The sequence below is a fragment of the Strigops habroptila genome (assembly GCF_004027225.2).
Source record: "Strigops habroptila isolate Jane chromosome 13 unlocalized genomic scaffold, bStrHab1.2.pri S16, whole genome shotgun sequence".
NCBI classification, from domain to species: Eukaryota; Metazoa; Chordata; class Aves; order Psittaciformes; family Psittacidae; genus Strigops; species Strigops habroptila.
The window spans coordinates 8,822,568-8,846,257 of record NW_022651054.1 but is presented as its reverse complement, the minus strand read 5'-3'; the positions used below and the strand labels follow the sequence as shown (position 1 = coordinate 8,846,257).

General features: G+C 43.7%; 2 protein-coding genes across 4 annotated transcripts in view; one reads left to right on the top strand and one right to left on the bottom strand.

Annotated features, from left to right (window-relative positions):
• Nucleotides 1–9,998, bottom strand: part of SSH2 (slingshot protein phosphatase 2) — a 93,619-nt gene extending 83,621 nt beyond the window's left edge. For 2 of the 3 annotated variants that reach the window (XM_030472449.1, XM_030472453.1), the window contains exon 1: nucleotides 9,775–9,987. In XM_030472449.1, the coding sequence (XP_030328309.1) occupies nucleotides 9,775–9,837 (63 nt within the window). In that variant the 5' untranslated portion in view covers nucleotides 9,838–9,987. Of the gene's footprint in view, nucleotides 1–9,774 lie in introns of all 3 variants that reach the window. The other variant, XM_030472448.1, reaches the window with a different exon arrangement.
• EFCAB5 (EF-hand calcium binding domain 5) overlaps nucleotides 9,705–23,690 on the top strand; it is a 40,340-nt gene continuing 26,354 nt past the window's right edge. Inside the window, exons 1-5 of the mRNA XM_030472447.1 lie at nucleotides 9,705–9,805; nucleotides 15,469–15,552; nucleotides 15,646–15,949; nucleotides 18,790–19,359; nucleotides 23,519–23,675. Of these exons, the coding sequence (XP_030328307.1) occupies nucleotides 18,800–19,359; nucleotides 23,519–23,675 (717 nt within the window). The 5' untranslated portion in view covers nucleotides 9,705–9,805; nucleotides 15,469–15,552; nucleotides 15,646–15,949; nucleotides 18,790–18,799. The remainder of the gene's footprint in view (nucleotides 9,806–15,468; nucleotides 15,553–15,645; nucleotides 15,950–18,789; nucleotides 19,360–23,518; nucleotides 23,676–23,690) is intronic.

Genomic DNA, 23,690 nt, shown 5'->3' with positions numbered 1-23,690 from the left:
TCAGAAGAGCACCAGATAGAAACTGCCCCAAAATAACTGTCTCAGGCATCTACAGTCAACACGAACAGATCTAAGTTAAACAGAGCTTCCTCCAGACAAGAGCAGTTTCTGCTATATGTGTAAAAGAGAAAAATTCCACTTCAAAACCCAGAAGTGTGGGTTGCAGAAGCTTGTGGAACAGTTGTTATCTTTGCAGCATGAAGCACAAGTTGACAAGAGGGATCTGTAAAATATATGTGAAAAATATTCATTTCACCCACCGAGCCTATACAAACTCTGTTCAGTCACACTACAAACGTTTAACTGATAATGTCTCCCTTGCCTTAAAGCTATTATATCCATGCCACCTTTTGGGAAGGCATCTGAAAAGATGCCATGTTCATAGTGTTTTGCCCTGATATCTTTTCTTTCCCATTCAGCAGCAGAGCAGAAGCTGCACAGAAGGACAATTCGCTCCCAGCACATCACCCCCAGCCACCACCCAGTGAAGTGCCGAGGGAAGCAGCAGCAGGCTGGCACAAAACCCAAGAGATATCATATTAATATTTGATTTCCACACACAACTTTATGCAATACTAGACTTGACCCTCACTATTGGGGTAGCTGCTGTCTGGAGATTCCTTCAAGTGTTGAAATTCAGGCTTAGACATTCTATTAACTGCTGCACGACCAAAGTACTACCAAGAAGGAGGAAATGCCACAAAGCACAAAAAAGCCTAAGCTGTCGTGTTTCACTTCACTTTCCGAAGTCACAAGCTTGCTATCCTACATAAGCACAACTCAGCTGAAAACAAACCCAGAGGGAACTCGCAGCACCAAAACTCACTGGATGTTACATAAGAAAAACCACTTGTTCAGAAAGTGAATTAAGTCTTTGTCAACCCTTCTGCAATCTCAAAAGGCAGAGGGGAAGGCTGTCACTTCAAGGTTTGCACTTCACCCAGGAAGCCAATGCAGCATGGCAGCTGGTTAACTGTTTTGTACCACATTGGGAAGCGCTGTATTTGAATACAGTGGTTACAGCATCATCTGAAGAACGTGCTCAGAGCTGTTTGTTTTTGAACTATTTTAAACTGTTGAGGAGGACTGTGGAAAGGAAAACAAACCCAAGATGACAACAAAACCAAAGAATAATAAAGAAGCATCAATCCTTAGTCCAGAAACATCTTTATCTTGTCACCTGGCATTTCCTCTTGCAACTAGGTTTAGCTCCTGAGTCACTTTCCTGCTTGCCCCACAGCTACTTATGAGCTCAATTTTCAGTGTGACACCTTATTTCCTATAGAAGATGCTCCAGAACTCAGGACTACAGAAGAGAAGCAGCAGACTAAAGGAAACCTGCTACCATACCAGGAGCAGGCCACCTCATAGACAACTGCTGACTCTCTGCTTCGAGCATCAAGGTTTGTGAACAGAAGTTGTACTTGTTAATTACAGTTTGCTCAGGTCTGGCCCTTTCCTGGCTGAGCAAGGCCTTGCAAATATTCTCCAGACAGAGGGACAGCAGCCCACAGGTTTTCCACATGCAAGTGAAGGTCAAGGGCTTTTGGGTTTAAATGCCTGGAACATGGCATTCCGGACTCTTAAGCATTCAGAAGCTTCAGAGATTCGTGGGAAACTCCAACTTCAGATGGATTAAGCCAAAGGGCTGGTCCTGCATCATGAAGGAGACTCAGACTACCTCTACCTACCAACAAAGCTCTCCTTTGGAAAGCAAAGCATTTTACCCCTGCAAGGCATAAGCCCTATCCCTCCCTCTCATCGTCACACTAAAAGGCACAGAGATGAAAAGCCTAAAGTGTTTTGTTTCTTTTCCTTAAGAATCCTAATACACACATTTCTCAGATGTTTGCTGTTGAAGCTAAACCAAGCCAGTTGAACAAGTCTGAAAGTTTTTGCTGCGATTTTACACATGATAATTCTGTACATCAAAACAGAAGGGACATGGTAGGTGCCAAGGAGAGTAATTGGACAACATGGTCCCCGGTGACAGGACCAGCTTTCCACATTAAAATCCATTTCCTGGATATTTAATCCAGTTAAAAGCTGAAGATAGATGTGCCTAGTTCAGTACTTTTTGCTAAGGAAGCCTCAAGACCTAACAAGTGAATGCAGCATCCCTCAACAAACCCCTCATGGTGCCGTTCTTCCCCAACTACTTCCTATCACTTCTCATCTCTTCTAAGAGAGAGAACAAACTCTTGGATTTGGAATCTGCTCCCAATTCCCTTTGGGGCATCCCCACTCATACAACAGCAAAGCCAGTTACAGAGAAGTTACAGAGAAGAAACCTGCAGATTATCTCCTAAGGAGAGAGCATCACATACCAGCTGCTACAGCGAGTGCATTAAAGCCCACTAAATAGATGAAACACATGACTCAATGGGCCCACAGCACACAGGAGCCAGATTATGCTCTTCTGCCTTTCAGATCCTGCTTTATCTCACCTCAATTGTTGGTGGCTCACCAAACTGGGGTGTGGGCAGGGGGAAGCTGTGCAACAAGGAGCCTGGCATCCCAAATCCCAGACCCCCACAATTCCTGAGATGACATCTCTGGAATTTACTTCCCAGAGATCTCCTGCACTGCTCCTCTTGCAGAGTGGTGGAAAGCTCAAGCATCCAAGCACCTCCTGAGGTATGAGCTTAGTACAGGCACAGGATGATCTGCGATAAAACAGCTCTCTCAAAATGAGGCAGGTGAAATATTCTAATGTCTTTGATCACTTCAATACAAGAAGTTTACGCTGTGGCCTTAAGCTCCACACTAATTTCACCTTGAAACAGCCCATACTGATGCAGTAACTTCATTATTTCCATGAAGCCTCAGTTGAGGAGTTCCTGGGGAGGACTTAGCAAACCCAAAAGCAGCGAGCAGCCACAAACACAACCCACTTCGGTGAGGGCCACGGGTGGTTCATTTGCCAAGGCCACACGAAGTTCACGTCACAGGGTATTTGCCAGGAGTTTCCTGATTGCTGGCATACACAGCAAGGGTGCGTCTCACCATGGAAGCAACAAGCTGTTTAACTGTGTGACTCATCTTACAGCAACGTTTTCTGCCTTCAGAGAGGAGATCAGCCTGCAGTGAGCAACACTGATAAGATGCATATTCAGAGCAATTCTATTCGGGGATAAGAAAAAGCTATTCACATATTCCAAACTGCATCTCCAGAAGCCTGCCCAAATGCTAACTAAAACACACAAACACACACTGTGGCATTATAGTATTGCCATAAAACATTTTGCAGATGGTTGACAGTGATTTAGACAATTAACACAGCCCAATTCAGAAATGCAAAAATGGCTTTTAGTCTTCATCAGTTTTTATTCCTTTAAACAGCTTCCAGCCAAAAGGTAAGAAAACTCTGTCTGCCTTGTTTAAATCACTGACTACTTCTAGCAGATAACACCTCTTTCTTCTCTTGCTTCCAAGATTTTCCTTTTATCCAAAAGATACGAGCTTCACTGTCACTACCTAATAAATTAAAAGCATGTTCAATGCAAATCAATGGCACGGAGAGGAGACTCTTCTTAAATTCACAGGCTGAACTAAACAACCCAAAGACTTGGAGCAGGCAGCTGACAAGCCTAGCGCTCTCCCGTTGGAAGACCAGGTTATGTGAAGGAATACCAGTCACTGAAAACCAGCAGCTTACTACATACTTCTTGCTAATGGCATCATTAAGAGTCAGATATGAAGACAGTAAAAGCTTCCTGTCAGTTGAACTCCAGAAGTACAAGAGCATTTCTGAAGTCTTCCCATCCAGTACATTCCTGCAAGGACAGCAAGAGCTTCCAGTGTGCAGATGTTCCTGAAAGCCAGACTGCAAACAGCCTCCTTGCTTCAGCAGGGTGAAGCTGCATGGTGGTACTGGGAGCATGTGGGTTGTTGTGAGTGAAGAATGAAACCTTCAGCTCCAGGCTGTGCTCGGGGAGCAGCTACACGGAGCTAAGCTGCCCAAAGGCTATTCTGGGGTTTTTTCTATTTCCCAAGACAGAATAGTTGCAGCTATAGATCTTTCAGGATTCTTTTCCAGTAACTGGAAATCCTCAGGCATTACCCCTGCATGAAGGCAGCCCTCTTACACTAAAATACTTCCAGCAGATTGCTTTCTGAATGGCAGTCTTAGCTCAAAATAGCATTCTCCGCTTTAGTAAATGTGTCATTGACTCTCAGAATCACTGCAGATATTACAGTACCCTGCCCTTTTCATCCTTCTTTCATTGCTTAAATGGCAGGAATCAATATTGGCCAAATAATGACTCATTAGAGCATCACAGCCTATTTGCATTTTCAAATGACAAGCTCCTTTTCAAAACACAAGAATTTATGTACTGCTGGAACTCAAGAGGTGACAACTTCAGTGTGTATTTCACTCTGATTTATATTTTGAAAGATGCAACTGAGCTGCATAGTTGTTTTATCTAAAATGCCACAAATGGCATCATCTTCAGTGGAATAAAAAAATAAGTTAAATAAAAACAAAGATGAAATCTCCCTCAACCTAAAAATGACCATTTTAGGTCAACACTAACCAAGTACAACAAGAAGCCTCACTTTCCCCAAAACAAGCAGACTGCAGCTTCTAGGCCAGCTACCATAGCTTCTTTGGGCTGGTCTTCACTGGCCGAGACACAAATACTCCAAAACTGACAACCTGTGAAGCAATGCCCTAGGAAACAAAACAAAAAGAAGGGGAAGGATATGGGAGAAGTAGCTGCCAGCTTCGCAAAGAAGCCTTAGACTGAGTGATCTAATGTAAAGCACAGTATGAAAGAGGTATTTTATATTCAGTACATCCTTCAGCTCAATAAGCACCGTAACGAATAGCACAGCGTATTAGACCTGACAGTCAAAGTCAGTCGTAGCCAGGTTCAAATTTACACTCCTCGCAAACCAGATTAAGCAAAAACGCCAGCAAAACCTAAACCACTCTGCCACAGAAACCAAAGTGATCATCATCGGTGTGGCTGTAAGGTGTGAATGCTCAGAAAATAAAGATAAAGAGTCGTGAACTCTGCACATTTTAAGAATGTTTCTGTATGATCCTCAGTGAGGTTCAAATTCAACTGTCATCATCCTCTTTCTTGGCTCCAAACACTGTTTTCAGCCTACAAGAGGACACTGCATCTCATGCAGATCCCTAGAAGAGCCTGGTATGTGTGTATACAATAGACAACAAATTCTCAAGAGAAGGATTGGTCTTTTGTCACCACACAGCTTCAGCTTAGCCATCGAGCTGCTTTAGGAGGAGGAGAGTCTCACCACATATGAATGCATTTACACATACACAAATTATCTGCAGCACGAGAGCCTGGTCCTGTAGAGCTGGATAGAAACCTTCATCCTTTAACAATACAGCATCACACCCAACAAGAGGTAGAGGCCTCCTGTTTTTCTTGCAGGGCTTTCAACAGAAGTAGAAGTTTGAAAGATAGGGAGGAAGTTACACATCACCTCACTAAAAGAGCTTTGTTTAATCTCCCAAATAGTGACAGCTGGCAACACAGGAAATGGAGGTATCCGTAAGGCACCATGAGAAGTTTGCCTAAAGCAGGAATCAGCCCATTCTTCTGGTCCACTGCCTCTGAAAGTTTCAGGTTTTGGAATGAGCTATGGCTATACCTGAAAAACATCAGCTGAGGAAAACCAACAAATAACTGGTGACAGCATCTTTAAATATTAGGCATTTCTATGTCTACTAAGGAGTTCATAAGAAGCTTCTGTTCTCCCAGCTACACTGTAGTCCCCTCCAAAACTCAACTCTCCACGACCCTTTACAAGCAGCAGTCAAGATCTTAACTAATTAAAACCCGAAAGAAACAAACATAAAAGCAGGTTCTACTCAAAATAGACTGGACTTATCAATGACTACGTAAACTCACAAACGCCACACTGTTTAATAGCAGTTGCAGGGCCAGGGAAGTGTTATATTTAGCTTCCCCATAAATAAGTGGGAAAATATTTCCTGTACGTTCCACCAGCAAGGAGCTCTCAAGCAAAACGTGACAGAGACTCCCAAATACATTTGCAGGACTCTGCTTCCTGCTCAAGCTGGTCTCCTGGGATTAAGGGGGGAAGTCAAATGGCTTAGGTTTTCATTTGCTTTAAACTTTCTTTTTTCCTTTTTTTAAGCTGTCCACTGTGGAACAATACCTGCAGCATATCTTTTCTTTCTGGGTCAGTCGCTCCCTTCCAATGAAAGGTTTTTGTCTCCCAGAGGCTAGGGAAGACAAGTGCACTGCGGGAGCACTCAGGGCCAGGTTGCCTGCCCAGCTTCTTCACTTTGCAGGGCAGAGATGGCTTACAGTTAGCAAGAAAGAACCCAAAAGAAAATACACTTTCATTTTTGTTCCACTGAAATAAAGATGCTAGAAGGGAAGGATGGGAAATCCCTTGACCACTTGACAAGATACTGTCCTGCAAGACGGGAAACATGGCAGATATTGGGGAGTAGAGTCAAAGAATCTGGGGTACAGAAAGAAAAAGCAACAGGTTAGATTTTTCAGATGTCCCTCGCTGAGCTCTGTCTGCACACTCAAGCGGCACTTGTGAACATGGTGGGTATTTCACTGCTTTTGTTCACGATGGGACTACGGTGCCCACCTGCTATAACACAGATTTATACTTCCAGGGCCCTTCCCTCGCTTTGACTCAAGTCTTCCTTCTCCCAAAACGACCTTCTTTAAGAGATGTGAAGGAGAACACCTGCCCCCCTCAACTCCCTCAAACACACACAGGAGGGGAAGTAAAAAAAGGACATCTTATTTTGCGTTAGGAGATAAACAAAGGCTTTGATCAGCACGAAGCAGCCCCTCTCTGGCTCATGCCATCTTTCCATTCCACTGTAGCACAGTCCTGCATTCTACCACTTCCTGCTACCATGGCGCGTCAGAAGACAACTGCTCTGCTGTTCAGAAGTGAAGACTGCAGTCTTACTGCTCAAAAGTGACTGCGTAACCAAAGGCCAAAATAGATAGAAGTCTGGACAGACAATTAAGGGAATTTTACAAGTCATCAAGCGACCAGAGGGCTGGAAACGTATAATCAACCCTTTGCACGAACTGCCCCTAAATAAATGCCCATGAGATGCTCCGTGGCAATAAGAACAAGATCAAAACCTATAAATAAAAGCCATCCAATTTCAGAGTGATTCAGATCAGCCATTCCCCTGAATCCATAAGAGCCAATTATAACTGTTTATAGGGCATACTTAATGAAAAAAATCAGTTTGAGGACATCAATTTCACCCTTTCTCCTTGTCTGAGAAGTTTATCTCTAAAGCAAAAAGGCATCGAGCAATTTAAAAGAGAATCCATCTCTGTCCTCAAAATTCTTAGTGACCTGGAAACAGAATTAGACACAGCCATATGCTTGCACACCGACGTGCTTCCTCCTTGCCCACAAGCTGGAAGAGCAAAGTTCCAGCAGTTCTCAGATAATCTTTGTTCAGAAACAGCAGGGTTTCACGCAGCAAGTTAGACCCTTATATCATAAAAAATATTTAGCAAGATGAGCTTTCTTTTAAAGAAGTAACCTGGAGTTAGTTATTAGTCCATATAGAAGGAAGCTACCACCAGTTTACAACAGACTGGTTGAAAATGTCACTTCAAGAATCAAGTCCTCCTGCTGAAGCCAACATTGATCTGAAAGAACGGCAAGCGCAGCAGGCTCACGGGAGCAAAGCATTCCCAAGGCCCAAACCAGCAGCTGCCCTGTTCCCAAGCCCTTCACAGACTAGGAAGGCTCATCATCTCAAATGATACCAGAAGTTCTGAGTAAGAAACACCTTTGTGAGAGAGGAGGAACACGCTCAACAAAACTGTAACAAGAGGATGGAGAAACAACCAACCCCAAATATCTCACAAGAGGCTAAAAGGGCAGTTGAAACCCTAACGTGTGGTTAGGAAGTTATAACAGGAAATGCTGAAGTACTCAAACAATAGCAGTTAAGGGCAGAATATGATGAATATCATTTCTGCTGTAGTCTGCAAGAAAACTCTGAGAATGTAGAAGTATTATGAGAACTAAAACCAGGCCAGGAAAACAGTCACAAGCTTATTTTTACACAGGGCACCAAGGATTTACAAAGACAGCTGGTACAGAATACACCTCCGTACTAGGAGATTGAAGAAAGAGAATATAGATGAACATATCAAAAGCTGCATTCTTGGGATTTATGAGGCTCTGGAGGGAGTTGTTTTTATATTTAAATACTAAGCAGTGTTCAAAAATAAATACAGTTCCAATTTAACGTAATTGGTTGGGAAACAGCCTGGCTGTTCCAGATGGGAAAGCCTTGCAGAATACAACTAATTGTTCATATAGATCAAATATTTAGTAAAGGAAGGGGTTATGCATCCAAGTGGGAGAAAGAAGGAAGGTGCCAAGAGAGGCCTACCTATTCTCTCAAGATGCCTTAAACGCAAGGAATGTTTGGGAAAAAGAATAGTGGAAAGGGTGAAGAAGTCAAAAGGGGGAAGCAACCTCTGAAGTAATGCAGCAGGTTAATATTTATGGCAGAGAAACATAAGTAAAGTTAATCTGTGTTGCTAAACAAACATACTTTAGGAGAGACATGGGAATGAAAGAGGGAAAGAAAAAAAAGGTGTTCTGACAGTTAAAATGCTGTCGGGGCAGGCAGGACCTGTCAAGTAGCTGATCTAGTTTCAGAAGAGGTTACCTAACACAACAAGAAATATTTTCAGAGTAGTTGGCTTCTTCATCTCCCCCCATGACAGGAAGCAACAGGGATTTCAGCTCTTTACCCCCAAAACACGTTTGCAAACCAGATATAACACCAGTGTGATAATGCATGAGGCTTCTGAAGGAAAAAACGAGGTGCACAAAAAATGAAAGCAAGCTCACAATACTCATTCTCATCCTTAGTTCTATTAGAAACAAGCCACACAACCAGTAGGCTGCGGTTTAAGGGGTTAACACACAAGGTTTTACAATACAGTAGTACTAAAACAACAGCCCGTCCCAAGTTTAAAGAGCATGGAAAGCAAGGAGCCTTCCCAGCCTCCTGCCTCACTTCCTGATCCAGGGAACATCTGCACATCTCACCCAGAGATCTGAAATCTGGCCTTTCCAGAGCTGTCTTTGGGCTTGACACAGCCTCTGGAAGATTACACATAACATTGATAAAAAAGAGGGTAAAAGAAAGAAATCATCTTCGCTCTTTGCAAAGGAAGGGCCGCGCACCGGAGATACCCAGAGGCTGCTGTCAGATTAAATCATCTTTAAAACAGCCGTAGCTTGAACAATGTCAGTTCGCTTCCAACGCACGCTTCCCGCCTCTCCCCCACCGCATACAACAACAAAATTAAACCGGGCGCTTTATTTAGACAGCTCCGCGCTGCAGATGGGGAAGCAGCACCTTTAGAGAAGGGTTGAGGAGCGGGGCGGGCTCTGACCACGACCCTGCGGGAATCACCCGGGATGCGGTGCCCCCTCGGCCCTGAGGTGCTGAAGGGGGCCCTCAGCCCGGGCCTGCCGAGGGGGCACCGCATCCCCTCCGCCTCTCCCCTCGCTTGTCACCCGGCCACAGCACCGCGGGGGCCCCATTTCGAGGGCGCTGAGGCGGCGGCCGCTGCCCACACGGAGCTGTCAGGGCCCGGCGGGAAGCAGGGGGGGAAAGGCGGAGAAGGGGGAACGGGGGAACGCGAGCGGTCTGCCCCGCGCATGCGCACCGCGGCGCGCCGGACCCTAACGGCCACCAACCGCCGCGCTCCCCTCAGCGCCGGGCGGGCGGGCGGCTGGACTCACCGAGGCGCAAGGGCTGGAGGTGGCGCTGGGGGTAGGCGAGCGCTGCACCGTGACCAGAGCCATCGAGGCGCGGCGGGGCCCCGCGTCCGGCCGGCGGGGGGAAGCTTTACTCCATGGCGGGAGGGCGGGGAGATAAGCGGGAGGGGAGGGAAGGGGGGGAAGCGGAGGTGTCGCGGCGCCGGCCGCAGGGGGCAGCAGCTCCGCGCACGCCAACGGCCTCTCGCCGACTGAGGCGCGCCGGGGCTGGGCCGGCCGGGCACAATGAGGCGCCAGGGCGCATGCGCTACCTGTCAGCGCGGTACCGCCCTCCTGCGGATTAACCACTGCCGCGCCGGCGGGCTCCGCGCTGAGGGGAGAGCCCGGGTGGCATCGAGGGGTCGCCTCATTCCATCTCCTGCCTCTCTTAAGTCTGAGTAAGGGGGTTTGGGGATGTGTGGCAGGTCGGTGTGCCTCCTGGCAGGGCGCTCCGCTGTGTGGGAGTGGTGGTGGGTTGGAATCCCATCCCGCTGGGAGCCCTCAGGGGGTGTGTGGCACTGGACGGGGTGAGTTTGGCCTCAGTGCTCGCACGCTGTAGCTTTTCTTTGGGTTAGGGAGCAATAGTAACTTAATGTAAGGAAAACAGCATATACAATATAAAACAGCATATACAATACAATATAAAAACACCTATTTATACATCAGTGGACAACCTCCAACACCAAAAGAGAAAGAGCTGGGCTTGTTCGGCCTGGAGAAGAGAAGGCTCCTGAAGGGGAGACCTTAGAGCAGCTCCAGTGCCTAAAGGGGCTACAGGAAACCTGGAGAGGGGCTTTGGACAAGGACCTGTAGGGACAGGACAAGGGGAATGGCTTTAACCTGCCAGAGGGGAGACTGAGATGAGCTCTGAGGCAGAAGCTCTTCCCTGTGAGGGTGCTGAGGCGCTGGCACAGACTTTTCCCAGAGAAGCTGTGGCTGCCCCATCCCTGGCAGTGTTCAAGGCCAGGTTGGACACAGGGGCTTGGAGCAACCTGCTCTAGTGAAAGGTGTCCCTGCCCGTGGCAGGGGGTTGGAACTGGATGAGCTTTAAGGTCCCTTCCAACCCAAACCACTCTGTGATTCTATGAAAAAAATGAGTCTAATAAGTATAAATGACGTTTTAAGCACTCAAACATCCCCAGAAGGCAATGCTTATTGACAGTTTGGGTTCTGAGGCAAAGGGCCAAACGCTATTAAGCTTCATTTGTTTTGCAGTTTCAGCCTGGTGCTGCCGAATTCATGGGAATGTTGGCAAAGGGATAATTGGGATTGGGAATTGTCTTGGGCATCTACTGACAACACAACACATGATAAACAGAAGCCATTCCAAATATTAAACAGGCCAAATTCTTCATTGTAAAAAGTGTGTATTAACCCGTAGATTCCTTTTAAGCACATGGTTCATACTGCTTTCATCTGCTCCTCAGACTGACAGGGCTGTAGGGGACTCTTGCCCCTGTTAATGTAAGCACCAGAGAAGCTGCTTGGTAGCTCTTTAGGTGATTCCCCAGAGCCCTGCAGTCAAAATAATTAGCAGGGAGGCTCTGGTAGCTGGGCTGCACTGCAAGGGAGAAGTCAGGCTTGCTAATGAGGCATTTTGCCTCCTGGTGGACAAGAGAGGATGAAGAACAGGCTCCCTAAACTGGACTGAAATTGAGCTTACAGACCTGCACAGCAAGCCTGGATCTTGAACGTGAAGGAGTCCAAAAGAGCCCCCAGTGGGATCCAAGAGTGTGGGGAGAATAAGCAAAACCCGTAGGTAAACAGAGAGCCATTGTCCTGCCTTTTACAGCCATCACGTTGGTATTTTGAAACACAGTATTTATGGAAAGTGTGCCTACAGCACACTCTGATTTATGGCACAGAAGTCAAGAAAATGCCTTCCAGACCCCATTTAAATTGATATCCCCCAAGTTCTGAATATTCCACAACTTCCCAATAAAACAATATCTTTTTCTGAGCAGCCTCTTGCCAAGCCCCCCCCCCCCCTTATTTGTTAAATGCTTTATCCTTTCTGTAGGCAAATCTGCAACACAGATGTAGGTTTGGTGTATCTGTACAGTAGATACAGATTGGCAAAGACTATTCCCAATACAGACATCCTTTTGCCATTCTAGATAAAGCAAGCTGCAAGTTTGGGGAGCAAAAGGACTGTTCTGTGCTTGTGAGTTGCACGTACCAGGTATTTTCACACTTTCAAATGACACAGCAGGACCAGGCGGCTGTTAGGTGTGGATTGGAGAAAAGCTCTATCTGTAGATAGAACAGAACTTCTTTCCTATCAATATTTGCTATTTAACCAGCTATCTAACTAAACTGCATAAAGTATATTTTCCGGACCATATTAGTCACCTTTTTATTTAGTTTGTACCCAGTTCAGGAAAGAGCAGGAGTAAAAGGTTAACTAAAAACGTCCTGGATCAGCAATATAATAAAGCACATGGGAACCTTTTTATTTTCAGTCACTTTAAAGATCATTTAGGTTTCCTGCTATATTCACTGTACCTGCTTTTTGCTATATTTTACTCAAATATGGTGTTTGTTCTCCCAACTGCTCTTTGCTGTCTGACTTATTTTGGGTGAAACTGAAAAAGTGCGTTGTCTCCTGGCAGAGCACTTCTTTCTCTCAGTTGAAAACGATCCTGCACCAGTTAAGTACTCCCTTGGAGAAGGTTTTGGGAATGTCAGAAGCATGGACTCAAGTACTTGGTGTCTGCTATGTATTGCTTATGCAAAGCATCGTGAAGCGTAGCAGAAAGAGAGATTCTTTGTGGTCACCCTGTTGAGGTGGTAGCCAGATATGAGGCTGCGCTGCTGTAAAGTTTATGTCGTAATTTCAGTGAAGGCAGGAGTCACTTTTGAGGATGGGAAAGGTTTTTCTTCTCTGGCATATGACAGGACTCTTAATGCTATTCATCTTTCTCTAAAGTACAGTATCTAGGCTGATGGTTTGTTTCATGCAAATGGATTCCTGCAAATATAGGGTTGCTTCAAGATGTGTGGCTTCTGCTGAATACATCTGCAGTGATGCGGAGGATAGGGGGAAGCCTCCAAGTCCCCGGACTTCTCGCAGTTCCCTCACCTGGGACTGGTGTTTCACTGTGGGTTTTGAGCAACAGTCGTGGAGGGATTACTCTCAATAAGTGATTTTTAAACCACCTTCTAAATTAGACTTTTGTGTAATTTTCATATATCCTGTAGCTCTTCCAGGTATTTGAACAGCAAACCCTTTTAAAAAACATTTACCGCGAGTAAATAATGGAGTTGCTATCTACAGCTCACTAGAGGTCCAACATTTCACTTACTAACTACAATAATCACAGATTGCAGTGGTTCTCTGAGCCATTAGAAAGGTATAATCTGCATGTGCAATGGTTTTCAGCGGCAGAATTTCATTGTGGAGTTGGAAGCTATAAGGCAGATGAATTCTGATTGAAAAGAGCAATTAGAGGGCAGCCTGTGGTCACAGCATCACGGTTGGTACAAAGAAGAGATTTGAAGCCTGTGGCCTTATTCTTTCCTGTGCTGAAAGCGCTGTGGTCAGCACCTGCAGCTTTAGGCCCGTGTGTCATTTAGAGCTTTACATGAGCTGGTTTTGCACATTTTCCCAAACCGACTATTTTCTTTAATACACTGCAAACATTTCTCTGGCTAAAACAACTTATGATTACTACATGTCAGGGCTTTTATTGCATAATCTTGGCATCAGCTGCAAACAGCAACAGTGCGCTCCCAAAATGTATCTTACACAGAAACCCAACACATCGATAGAAGAGGCAATTCCAGCAAAACATCTGTGATGACATATTCAGCCCATTATTTTGTCAACAGTGTAAGAATTTGATGGCATAATAAAAGGATACACTTTGCTTAGCAAAAACATTTTAGGGGATAACAGCCCAGTTAAATAGGGTGTGATTGAAGGTTTGCTTAGCCCATGGGATTGCACTTCCAGGGAAATAAAAATAGAGCCATTGTGATTCCCCCTTCCAAGTTCTATTTGTTTGGAGGGTGAAAAATCACTTTAAGAAAAGGGAGAGTATTTTTTTTTAATAGATGGTTCAGACTGAAAAAAGAGAAAGTTTGGTAAATTAATTATAACAGCAACAGAATGCTGAAGTGCAAAGGGGAGAATCAAACCCACCTGGGAGAAGAGATAACGGGAGTTAATCATGTGCAAACTGCTTCGAGGAAAAAAGTGCACAATCCAGCTTAAAGCCTCATTTAAATTATTCCTGTGCACTAATTTTCTGCTTCATTTTCTTGACATAATTGATGCAGTACTTGGAAATACACTGCAATGAGCATATTTCCTTCTGATAGATGTTGTTTCAAGTAAACAGCAGAGAAGTGATAATTTATTGCAGCGTATTTTTCACATGAAAGTTGATTTATATGTGTTTGGGGGGGGGGGGGGGTTGTGCTGTTTCCTCTCTGCAAGCAAATACTGAATTCTAAACTCAAGTCAGTATTGTAGTGTCTGTGGCATGTTACTGCAGTGGTCAGCTTGGCATTCCAGTGGTGTTTGAGAGTGTCCAAAAGGAACAGTTTTCAGAGGCATGTAGCACAGATGGCCAAAGGTATCTATAGAAGCTACAACCATACAAATTGTTTCTGAAATACGTACAGGAAATAAATGTTGCTGGGTAGGAACACCAGGAGTGTCCTAATTGCCAGAAAAGACAGTATAAAAATGATGTAAAAATGGAGGCTTTTGTCTGTCCATCGAAGTACAATTGTTATTGTAATTTCTGAGCAACTTTCCTCCTTGTAATAACCCTGCACACAGCACGGACACTTTCTGACTTCTGTGGCAGCGCTCAGGAACAAAACTAACCCTTTTTAAGAGCAGCATAAATGTTGTACTGGCTTTATCTAGGGACTCTGGGTGCATGTCACATAGAGCTATTTCCAATTCCAGTTCTACAAATTACTTATTATTTACTGTGGTGTTGTGGGTGCTGTAATAAACAACAAGGGACTCGATGAAGATGACAGAGAATGACATTTCTGAGTCTGCAATTAAAACCCCAGAGTTCCTAAGCTAGAGAACAAATGTGACTGACAGCAACTCTATTAGATTTTGGGAAAATTCTGTTATTTCTGTTAAACCTCCTCTATTTCATGGTTTCTAACAAGTTCAGCTGTCCCATAAAACGGAGACTAATACTCTGCTAGAGGGCGAAGCTGTTCCAATGACAAATGCCGTAGCTCAAGTCACAGTTCAGTTTTCCTGCAGGTAGACAATCCAAAGATTATGCCTCTTCCAGTGCAAAATATAAAGAAAGAAACAGCATTAGATAAACCTTGTTTCGTGGCAGAATGTTCCATAAATTTCTCAGTTGGAAGTTCTGAGCAGAACACCAAGGAAATCACTGAGCAGGCACCTGATTCACAAGAGTATAAATGAGTGCAGAATGGCTGTCGTAAATGTTTTTGTCTTTTCCCTTCTCCTTTCCCCACATGGATATTATTCTTCAAGAATATAGGAGAAATTATGGAAGGTGATTCATCAAATTCCTTTAGATTCAGGTTTAAAAGCAGTCTGACAAAATGGCACCCTTGCTGGTGCTGTGCATGCATTTCCTCAGGGCTGCTTCGAAATGACACAGTTCTTTACAAAGAAGAGCCTGAAAATGATTAAATTGAGTTTGTAATGGATTTCTTTTTATCTCTCAGATTCTCACATCTGGTTAATGCAGTCCTCAGGTCAGCTTGGAATGGACTTGCTTGTTCTGGACTTTGTGAACCTTGAAGCTGAAGGTAAACCTCCTGTCACTGGGCACCTGTGGATTCTCTATCTGTGCCCTAATGTTGTCTGATGCTATTCATAGTCTTTTCTGATTTTATTTTCAGTCATGTGATGCAATGATCTAAGTTCAGTGCAGAAGAGTCTGTTGGGCTGCCAAAACCCAAAGACAACCTACAGCAATTCTGAGTCGTGGAAGAGACATAGCAACCTTTGGGATTATTGCTTAGCAACTGCAAACACAGAGGAGTAAAACTCACAGCCCGGCTCCACAGCAGGTCTGAGAAATCCCTAATTCACTTTAAGATTTTTAAGGTTGAGAACAGATGGGCATATATTAAATTCCAGTTCATTTGCAAAGCCACTTTGAAAGCAGGAAGAATAAGATCTAGTTTGATACCTGCTCCAAAGGTAAGAAAAACAGTTCTTCAAAGCTTCACAAAGGAAAAGAGAAAGTCTTTTTATATTTTAATTGTATTGAAAAGGAGATCATGTGTAAAAGGGTATTGGGCTCCTTGTGTTTGCTGAGATAAACATGCTCTGTGAAGCACATTAGGGAAAGGCAGAACTATTTCTGAGCGATAGAGCATCAAAGAGATTGTACTCTGGTTTTGAAAATACTTTTGTAACTCAAACATCTCTAAAATATTGACCTAGACAAACTCTAGTCTTTCCTGGCCCTATCCCACCCAGCAAAATCCCCTCACAGAATAACAATGAAACCATAAAAACCTTATTTATGAGCAGATTTGGTGGCTGTACAGAAAAGGGAGAGATAATCTTTTTCTACCTGCAGGGATTCCAGCAAGAATATTTCTCTCACAGAAAAGGAGCCAGGAAAGTGGCATCCTACTAAATAATGAAAAGCTTATCTTGCCTTCAGCTTGAACAAAGGCTTACAGGAAACTTTATATCACATTTCAAATTTCCTGGGTGTTTCTAAAGCTTGCCTCTGTGCACCATCCTTACTGTTATTTGGACAATCAGGCCTCCACTTGGGAATGTCACAGGCCACGAGAGCTTTACATATTACAAGCCAAATTCTCAACTAATGTCAATCAGCACTGAAGTTTATGAGCTAATCGTGTCTTACACAAACTGGAGGTGTATTCCTGTAATCCTCAACAAATTCCAAGTTTCAGGGCCTGATTCTAGCACTCCTTTGTTGTTACCAGGTATGTGCTGTTTGTATGTTCTTCCATACCTTTGTTATCTGTCCTGCATTAAAGGAGTGGGCATAGTTCTCTGTGCTCTGCTTCCATTCTTGGAGTTAGGCAAATGCCTTAGAATTGAGATAGAGCAGTCGCCCTGAGTTGTTTTTTGTTTTCTTTTGTTCAGAGACATAGAGATACTTTATAAACATTTACTAATCCTCAAAATCATCCTAACAAATAGTTGAAAGCAGTGTAGAAAATCTATTCATCATCCTTTGGAATCGGGCACCTCGTAAAGCAGAGTGCAGTTGTCACTTTAACATTGCACAGAGACTGCAGAGCGGTTTCATAAAGGATGTTGAAAAATAACATAAGTATTTGAAACTGCAAGAACAGTTTATTTTGGCACAACAAAAACAGCTGATTTGGAACGTGACCAGAACATTTGGTTAACACCCTGCTTTAAACCAGAAAGAGTCTGGTTTTGCAGCTTATTGCAAGAAACTCACCTAAGCAAGGAACATTTTGCCTGGGTTGACAGGTTTCCTTTTCTACTATTATAAATCCGGGCTCCTTTACAGCTCACGTCCTCCGGTGGCAAACCAGCTCCCATCTTAAAACCCTCTGTGTGGGTCAGGCAGGCAGCTTGATCCATAAATCCATCTGCCTTCCCAGCAGGTAATCATCTTTGAAAACAAATTACCAGCAGATGCCAATAAGTGCATCAAGAAAGCAGACACAGAAATTTAGTGCTGTGAAGCATCCTACCTATTCAAGCAGTATTTGGGCTCAAACAATGGTTATGAACTAGAAGGTCAACATATTAGTAATTACATTTGTGCGTCAGGAGGGCTGTAGATCACATTTATGCATTTCCTGGAAGGCTGAACTCTCTTCAGAATAGCTACAAATGCTTAAACATGGAGAGCAAAACATATCAAAAGCAACAGGATTGCTATGGATACTGAAAGGCCTTAGTGAAAAGCACTTTTAAATAAGAGCTTGAAAAGGATAGAGTGGCAGCAAGTTCAGAGTGGAGTTTCATCTTTAATTTGGAAAGGCATTAGGCTCTCTGTTAATATCACCCTTCCCTTGCTGTTGTTTAACACCGACCTGGGTTTTTTGCAGCATGCTGGTGTTTTTGCATGCTCTGGATCAAATAGGCAACATTCTGCTCCATTCTGTATTCGTAAGTCCCATTACAGATGCAGTCAGTGATGTGTAGAGACAAACCAATAGTTACCAAATTGTGCCTCGTGAGCATCCCAGGTTCTTCCTGGTACTTCACAGAATGAACATTTTGAAATGTTCAGAAAACAGTGGAGTTTGGGACATTGTAAAGGGAGATATCTGCAACTTTGTGTAGGTCTGTCTTTTACAGAATAATCTACAAGATTAAATGCTTGTGAACAGCTTAATTACAGAGTTGATGGTATAGAGTTTCCCTTTCTGTGGGAGCTCTGCTCACCCATACACCTGTGTCCTCATTACCTTAACAAAATGTCCACAGGGAAAAAGAGTTGTCAAAGTTGAAATTCAGTAGTCTATGGGGCAGGCTTCCGCACTGTTTTTTCACAGCAACAGAAACGATGGAGCAGGAGACATGAAGAAATCTTGCTCCCAGGCATCTGGTATTTTCCATTACTTGCTTCCTTTGTCTCACATCCACTGGATTTCCTGAAGGCATGGAATGGAACCTGCACAGAACTAATGACACTAACGAGTAGAGGAATTTACTGGTTGGAACTGGGAGACAAGACTTCTGAGCACTGTTCACCACTGGGTTTCTAGGTTTTTAAGTGACCTGGAATTAATCACTTCTGTGTCTCATTTTCTTCTCCTGTAAGAAAGGAACACACTTATTTAGTTGCTCTGTCTCCAAGGGCTGTTGTGATACATAATTAATCTTTATAAATCATTTAATGATCTTTGAAGTGAAGGGGCTGCATTTATTTAAGAGTACAAAGCAGCAGCAACAGAATGAAAAAGGAATGTAGAAAAAGAATATTACTCAATTCCTAACAATAGACTCGTCTTTTAGGACGCTGCTGCATCTTTTGGCATTGTATAACCTGCTGCTTCTGTTCTGTGTCACAGCTGTTGAAGGATGGCTGCTCAGCCAGCAGCAGCCCAAACTGCAGGTCTGCAACATCCCAAGCCTGGAAGTGAGAATATGACTGCCAAAGGAATGAAGAGAAATCAGGGGAATGATGAGCTACCATGTCTCAGTATTTATGCTCTGTGGAAAGAGTGCTTTTATAAAAAGGTGCAGCAGAGGTGTCTGAATCTGCAGGAGACAAAAGTGAAGGTGGTTCGTGAACAAAAGGTGAAAGAAGAAAAGGTAAATAAGAGAGAACCCTGTGACTTGCTGTCCAGAGAGTGGTTCAATGACGAGAAAGTGTCACTAGATGCTCGCATCTATTTGCTTGAAAAACTCCTACCTACATTAATCCCAGGAATTGAAAAACTGTTAATGGAAGTGGAAAGGAAGAACGTGCTTGCAGCAGAAGAGCCAACCCAATTCAATCCCTTTATTTTCCTTGGAGAGTATCTGATGAGACATAACCCCCAGTATAGTGTTTCTACAAAACCAGGCCCATACCTGAGAGGATTGAAGGTGGTCACAGAGGAGCTAAAATCTGAGATGCCTGGTACAGCATCAGAGAGGTGAGAGAGCTGAAAGTGTGGCTGATCACACGAGCAGAGCTGGTGTCTTGCAGTGCTGTGACTGCAGCCCGGCTGGTGCTGTTGAACAAAATGAACCTTATGGAGTCCAGTGCCAGCAGTGGCAGTTGTCTCTCACAAAAACCTGAGAAGCAGCCCAAATGCCAGAACATTTCACACAAAATGAGACATTAGTTATTCCTGTTTAAGGCAATTTTCTGCCCTTCACAAATACGTAATTCCTCTTTAGACTCTATCTTAATTATGTATGTGGAATGCAAACTGCTTTCAAACTGGTCTAGGTTAGTGATAGCAGTTCTTTAGGACAGGTGTTGGTACCAAAGGTCCATGGGCTCTTCAGATCATTTCTTTGATATTCTTCCAAACTTAATGCAAAGAGAACCTTTTTTCCCTCCTCCAGGATGATTTCTCTTGACCAAACCAACAACAGTGTTGTCCTGGCACATGGTAGAAACTCCTCCTGGGATTTTTACTTAGGCTTTCCTTTCAGATTTCTTTTTTGTATTTTATTATGTTGCTTATTTCTGGGGTGTCTTCTAGGCTGCTTGCTTTACTGTGATGTTTAATGAATATTGGCAGGGGGTTCCACGGCATTTTACAATATGCTGTGGTTTGAATGGGAGTGCATTAGGTGAGCAATAATGCTTCCATTGTCACTGCTCGATTCAGACAAATGCAGAAGCGAACATTTGTGTTTGCAGATGATCCAGAGATGATGGTGAATGATGGCAAAATTACTCTATCACTACCAGATCTCTTTATTCTGTATCTGGGCTTGTAGAATAATGACTTCTATTTGAATGACTGTCTCTTCTATTTGCATAAATAGTACGTACAGCTTGAAAATTGGTTTCAAGGTTTCTGTGTCAGGAATTAGGGAAGTCAAATGTTGACATGTCTCATACACAAACTCTAAATGAAGATAATTGAAGTTCCCAGTATTAAAATGAATAAAAGAACATGTTAAATCTCTCTCTGCTGCTCTGAGCTTCTGTCTCTCTGCATTTCTAGTCCACATATTGTTACAGTTCATTGGAACATGTGGATACAGCCAAAGCTGTGTGATAAGTGAGTTTTATACAATCATCTCCTCTTCCCCCATGGATAGAAATAATTGTGAATGACCGATCGTGGTCAGTGTGTAAGAGCTCAGCTTTTTGAGTTTTATTTCATAAGCAGACATACAGGAGCACAACCAGAGCTGGGAAAAGATTTTCAATTAGGTTTTCTAATTTTTAAATCCTGCTCCACTGAAACAAATGATCTGGGGAAATATCTGTTTTTTCAGTGAGCTTTCACTCAAGCACACACTGTTCTTGGAGATGCCAGCCTTGCCAACACCTTTAATGGGGGGACTCTTTCACCATTCCTGTTTCTTCACAGAGGAATACATGGCTGCAGGAACCTCAGAACCGTGTCTCACTTTCCTTTTGCAAAAGAAATTGAATTAAAATACATAACATTTCCTGGCATTTTGGGTTGTTTTTTCGGTTTGGTTTTGGGGTTGTTCTTGGGTTTGTGTTTTGGTTTGGGTTTTTTCCTGCTAAAATATTCTGGGCTTTCATTGTGAATCATTGCTTATTTCTGGCGAGCTCAGGTTTTCCTGTAGAATGCAAAGTGTTGGCTACTGGTGACACGTTATCTTGGTCTTGGCTGTTAAATCCATGTTTACACTTGGAGACAGGTTCTCAATTTGTAGCTATCAGAGCTGATGCAAAGGAAGTGACTATCAAGCCTTGTAAAAATAAATCTCTCCATAGACAGCACTGCCACAGGGGGTTATGTAGCCATAGCAGGTTTTGCATATCAGCTGGTAGTAGTATCATGGGATTTGCATTCACTGCAGCTCAGGATTTACATATTTGTGATGGCTCTATTGTGGGATTTGCATCGGATCCTTAAACCCCAGCAGCACGGAGGATTTTACCAACAGGAGATGCTGGTCTGTGCTCAGGATCTCTCACATAAGCAGCAGGAAGATGAAGAGTAAAATTCTGGCCCCAGTGCAGCTCCTGGGAGCCTTGACGTGACCTTCAGGAAAGGCAGGATCTCACCACAGGTTCCTGAGCTCTCTCAGGCTTCCTCCAGTCTCTCCTTAACTGCCACCAGACAGCAGAACAGATGGGAGAAATTCCATATCCAAATGGACTGATACCTGAAACAGAGACTTTATTTGTCCAGGGATGGTAGTCCTTCAGTCTGAGTCACATCCCTGTGTGGGAGTTAGGCGGCTGTCTTCCTGAAGAAACATGTTTCATTCTGCAGGGAGAAGTCACCCTCGCTGCCATCTCATCCTTCTGGAAATGTCTAATCCTGAAATGAGCTCATGTTGAAGCGGGTGCCCAGCACTGTTACAGCCTGATTTGCTGTTATTGTCTAAGAGGGGGGAACATCCTGTCCTACCCCAGGGACACCAGGGCAATGGGATGCAGCAATTTGGTGTTTTAGGACCCTAGAAGTAAATGCGGAACTGCAGCCCAGTGCAGGTGCAGCACACAATGAAACGTGTGCTGGGCACTGCCCAAATTAATCACCAAAGCACCTTGACAACTCCCAGCACAGCCTTAGCCCTGCCTTCAGCTTGCAGACCACTCCTGAGGAGGAGCTGCCCCTAGAAATGGTCTGGTTTGCTCTTTCTGTCTGTAGCATACATTGGAGGAAAATGTGTTAGTCCAGACTGTGGTACCTGCTACATACCTCCTCTTTGCTGTGTCCATGAAGGAGTCAGGAGATGGGAAATGGTTTTCCCCTTCCCCTGCTATCAAAGTGCCAGAGGCTGCATTGCCTCAGCCAGCACTTGTGCAATGCCCACGACTGGTGAAGGAACCCAGTTATTCATTAAGAAACCTCTGTGGTAAGTGGCCATGAAGAACAAGTACGTGGTGATAAAACTGTGATACACGTGTGTTGTTGTAACGTGTCAAACAGGCCTTTCTAAAAATAGCAGTGGTTTATCATTTCTAGGATGACCTGTAGCAACGGAAGAGATCAGAGGCAGGATCAGCTCATCTTCACAGTATGTGAAACACAGGGGAAGAAGGGAGCAGAAATCATTAACTAAAATATAGCTTCTGCGCTTGTGTGTTCTCAGGTACAACAGAGGAGCAATTCCCCTTACTCTGAGTATTACAGAGGGTGTAAGTGAGCGCCACAGAGGTGAGCAGGGCAGCTGCCTCAATGCTGAGAGGTTCCAGCAGTCTCCATGAGCTGGAACTCTTCTCCCCGTAGGAACTGATCCTTTGGCTTTAAGCATTTTGAACTTCCTGAAGGCTTTTTTTTCCATTTCATAAATGAACACAGTCAAAACCAAAGCAGATCAGTTCCACAGGATCAGTTGATTCAGTTCTTCTGTTGTGCAAAACAGAGGATTGGGAAAAACATTGCTAAGTGATTAGAGAAGCAAAGAAAAGGGAAGGAAGAAGAAAGGGAGGTATTTTTAGTCCAAGCTTGCAAACAATGCGTTCAAAATGACAGAGAGGTTGGGGTATTATCCCTGTCCTAAGGCAGAAAGGACTTTATTGTGTGAGACTGCTTAAGAAATTTCATTGAACGTTGTTCTTTGCCAGTGAAGTGCTTACGTGAAATGGTGCTTGGGCTTTGAGACAAGTGCAGACTGCTGCAATTCTGTTGGTAAATCAAGTGTAGCAAAATTAGGCACCTCTCTTCCTGCTAAAATTAGAAGGTGAAGGACATCCACACAATAAATGATTAATGCCATTATAAGCGTGAAGGTAAAAATTATCACTGAAACTACACAAACTAGGAGAGCTGTACAGATGATTTTCCTTTAAATGTCTACCATATGCTCTACAAGAAGCTCTCTCCACACACACGTCTGACACAGGTTATTTCTTAAGATTCATAGTACACTTGATTTCAGGAGATGATACGTGTAAATATAAATACTCTCTACTCCTTGGAGCTGAAAACACAGGTTATTAATATCTGTTTCAATAGTCACACGAGTAATTTTGTGCCTCAAACATCAAGTATTTCTTTAGACAAAAATCTGCTTGTACTAGAAGGACAAGAATTTCAGTCAGAAGTTATTTCCTTTCCTTTTGTTCTTCAGGGTAGGCTTAATCTATCTTAAATATGATTATGATGGTATCTTTCTAAACCATATTCCCATGTCCTACAGGCTGGCCAGGATGAAGGCTGAGGCAAAGATCAAACATAAGGAGAGGGAGGAAGTAGAAAATATGAAGTCTCAGGTGAAATTGATGAGAAAGGAAGCGCTGGCAATTCAGTTCAAAGAGTGGACAGTGGATGTCAGTGGCAGAATACCAATTGCACTGGTAACTAGGAAAGAT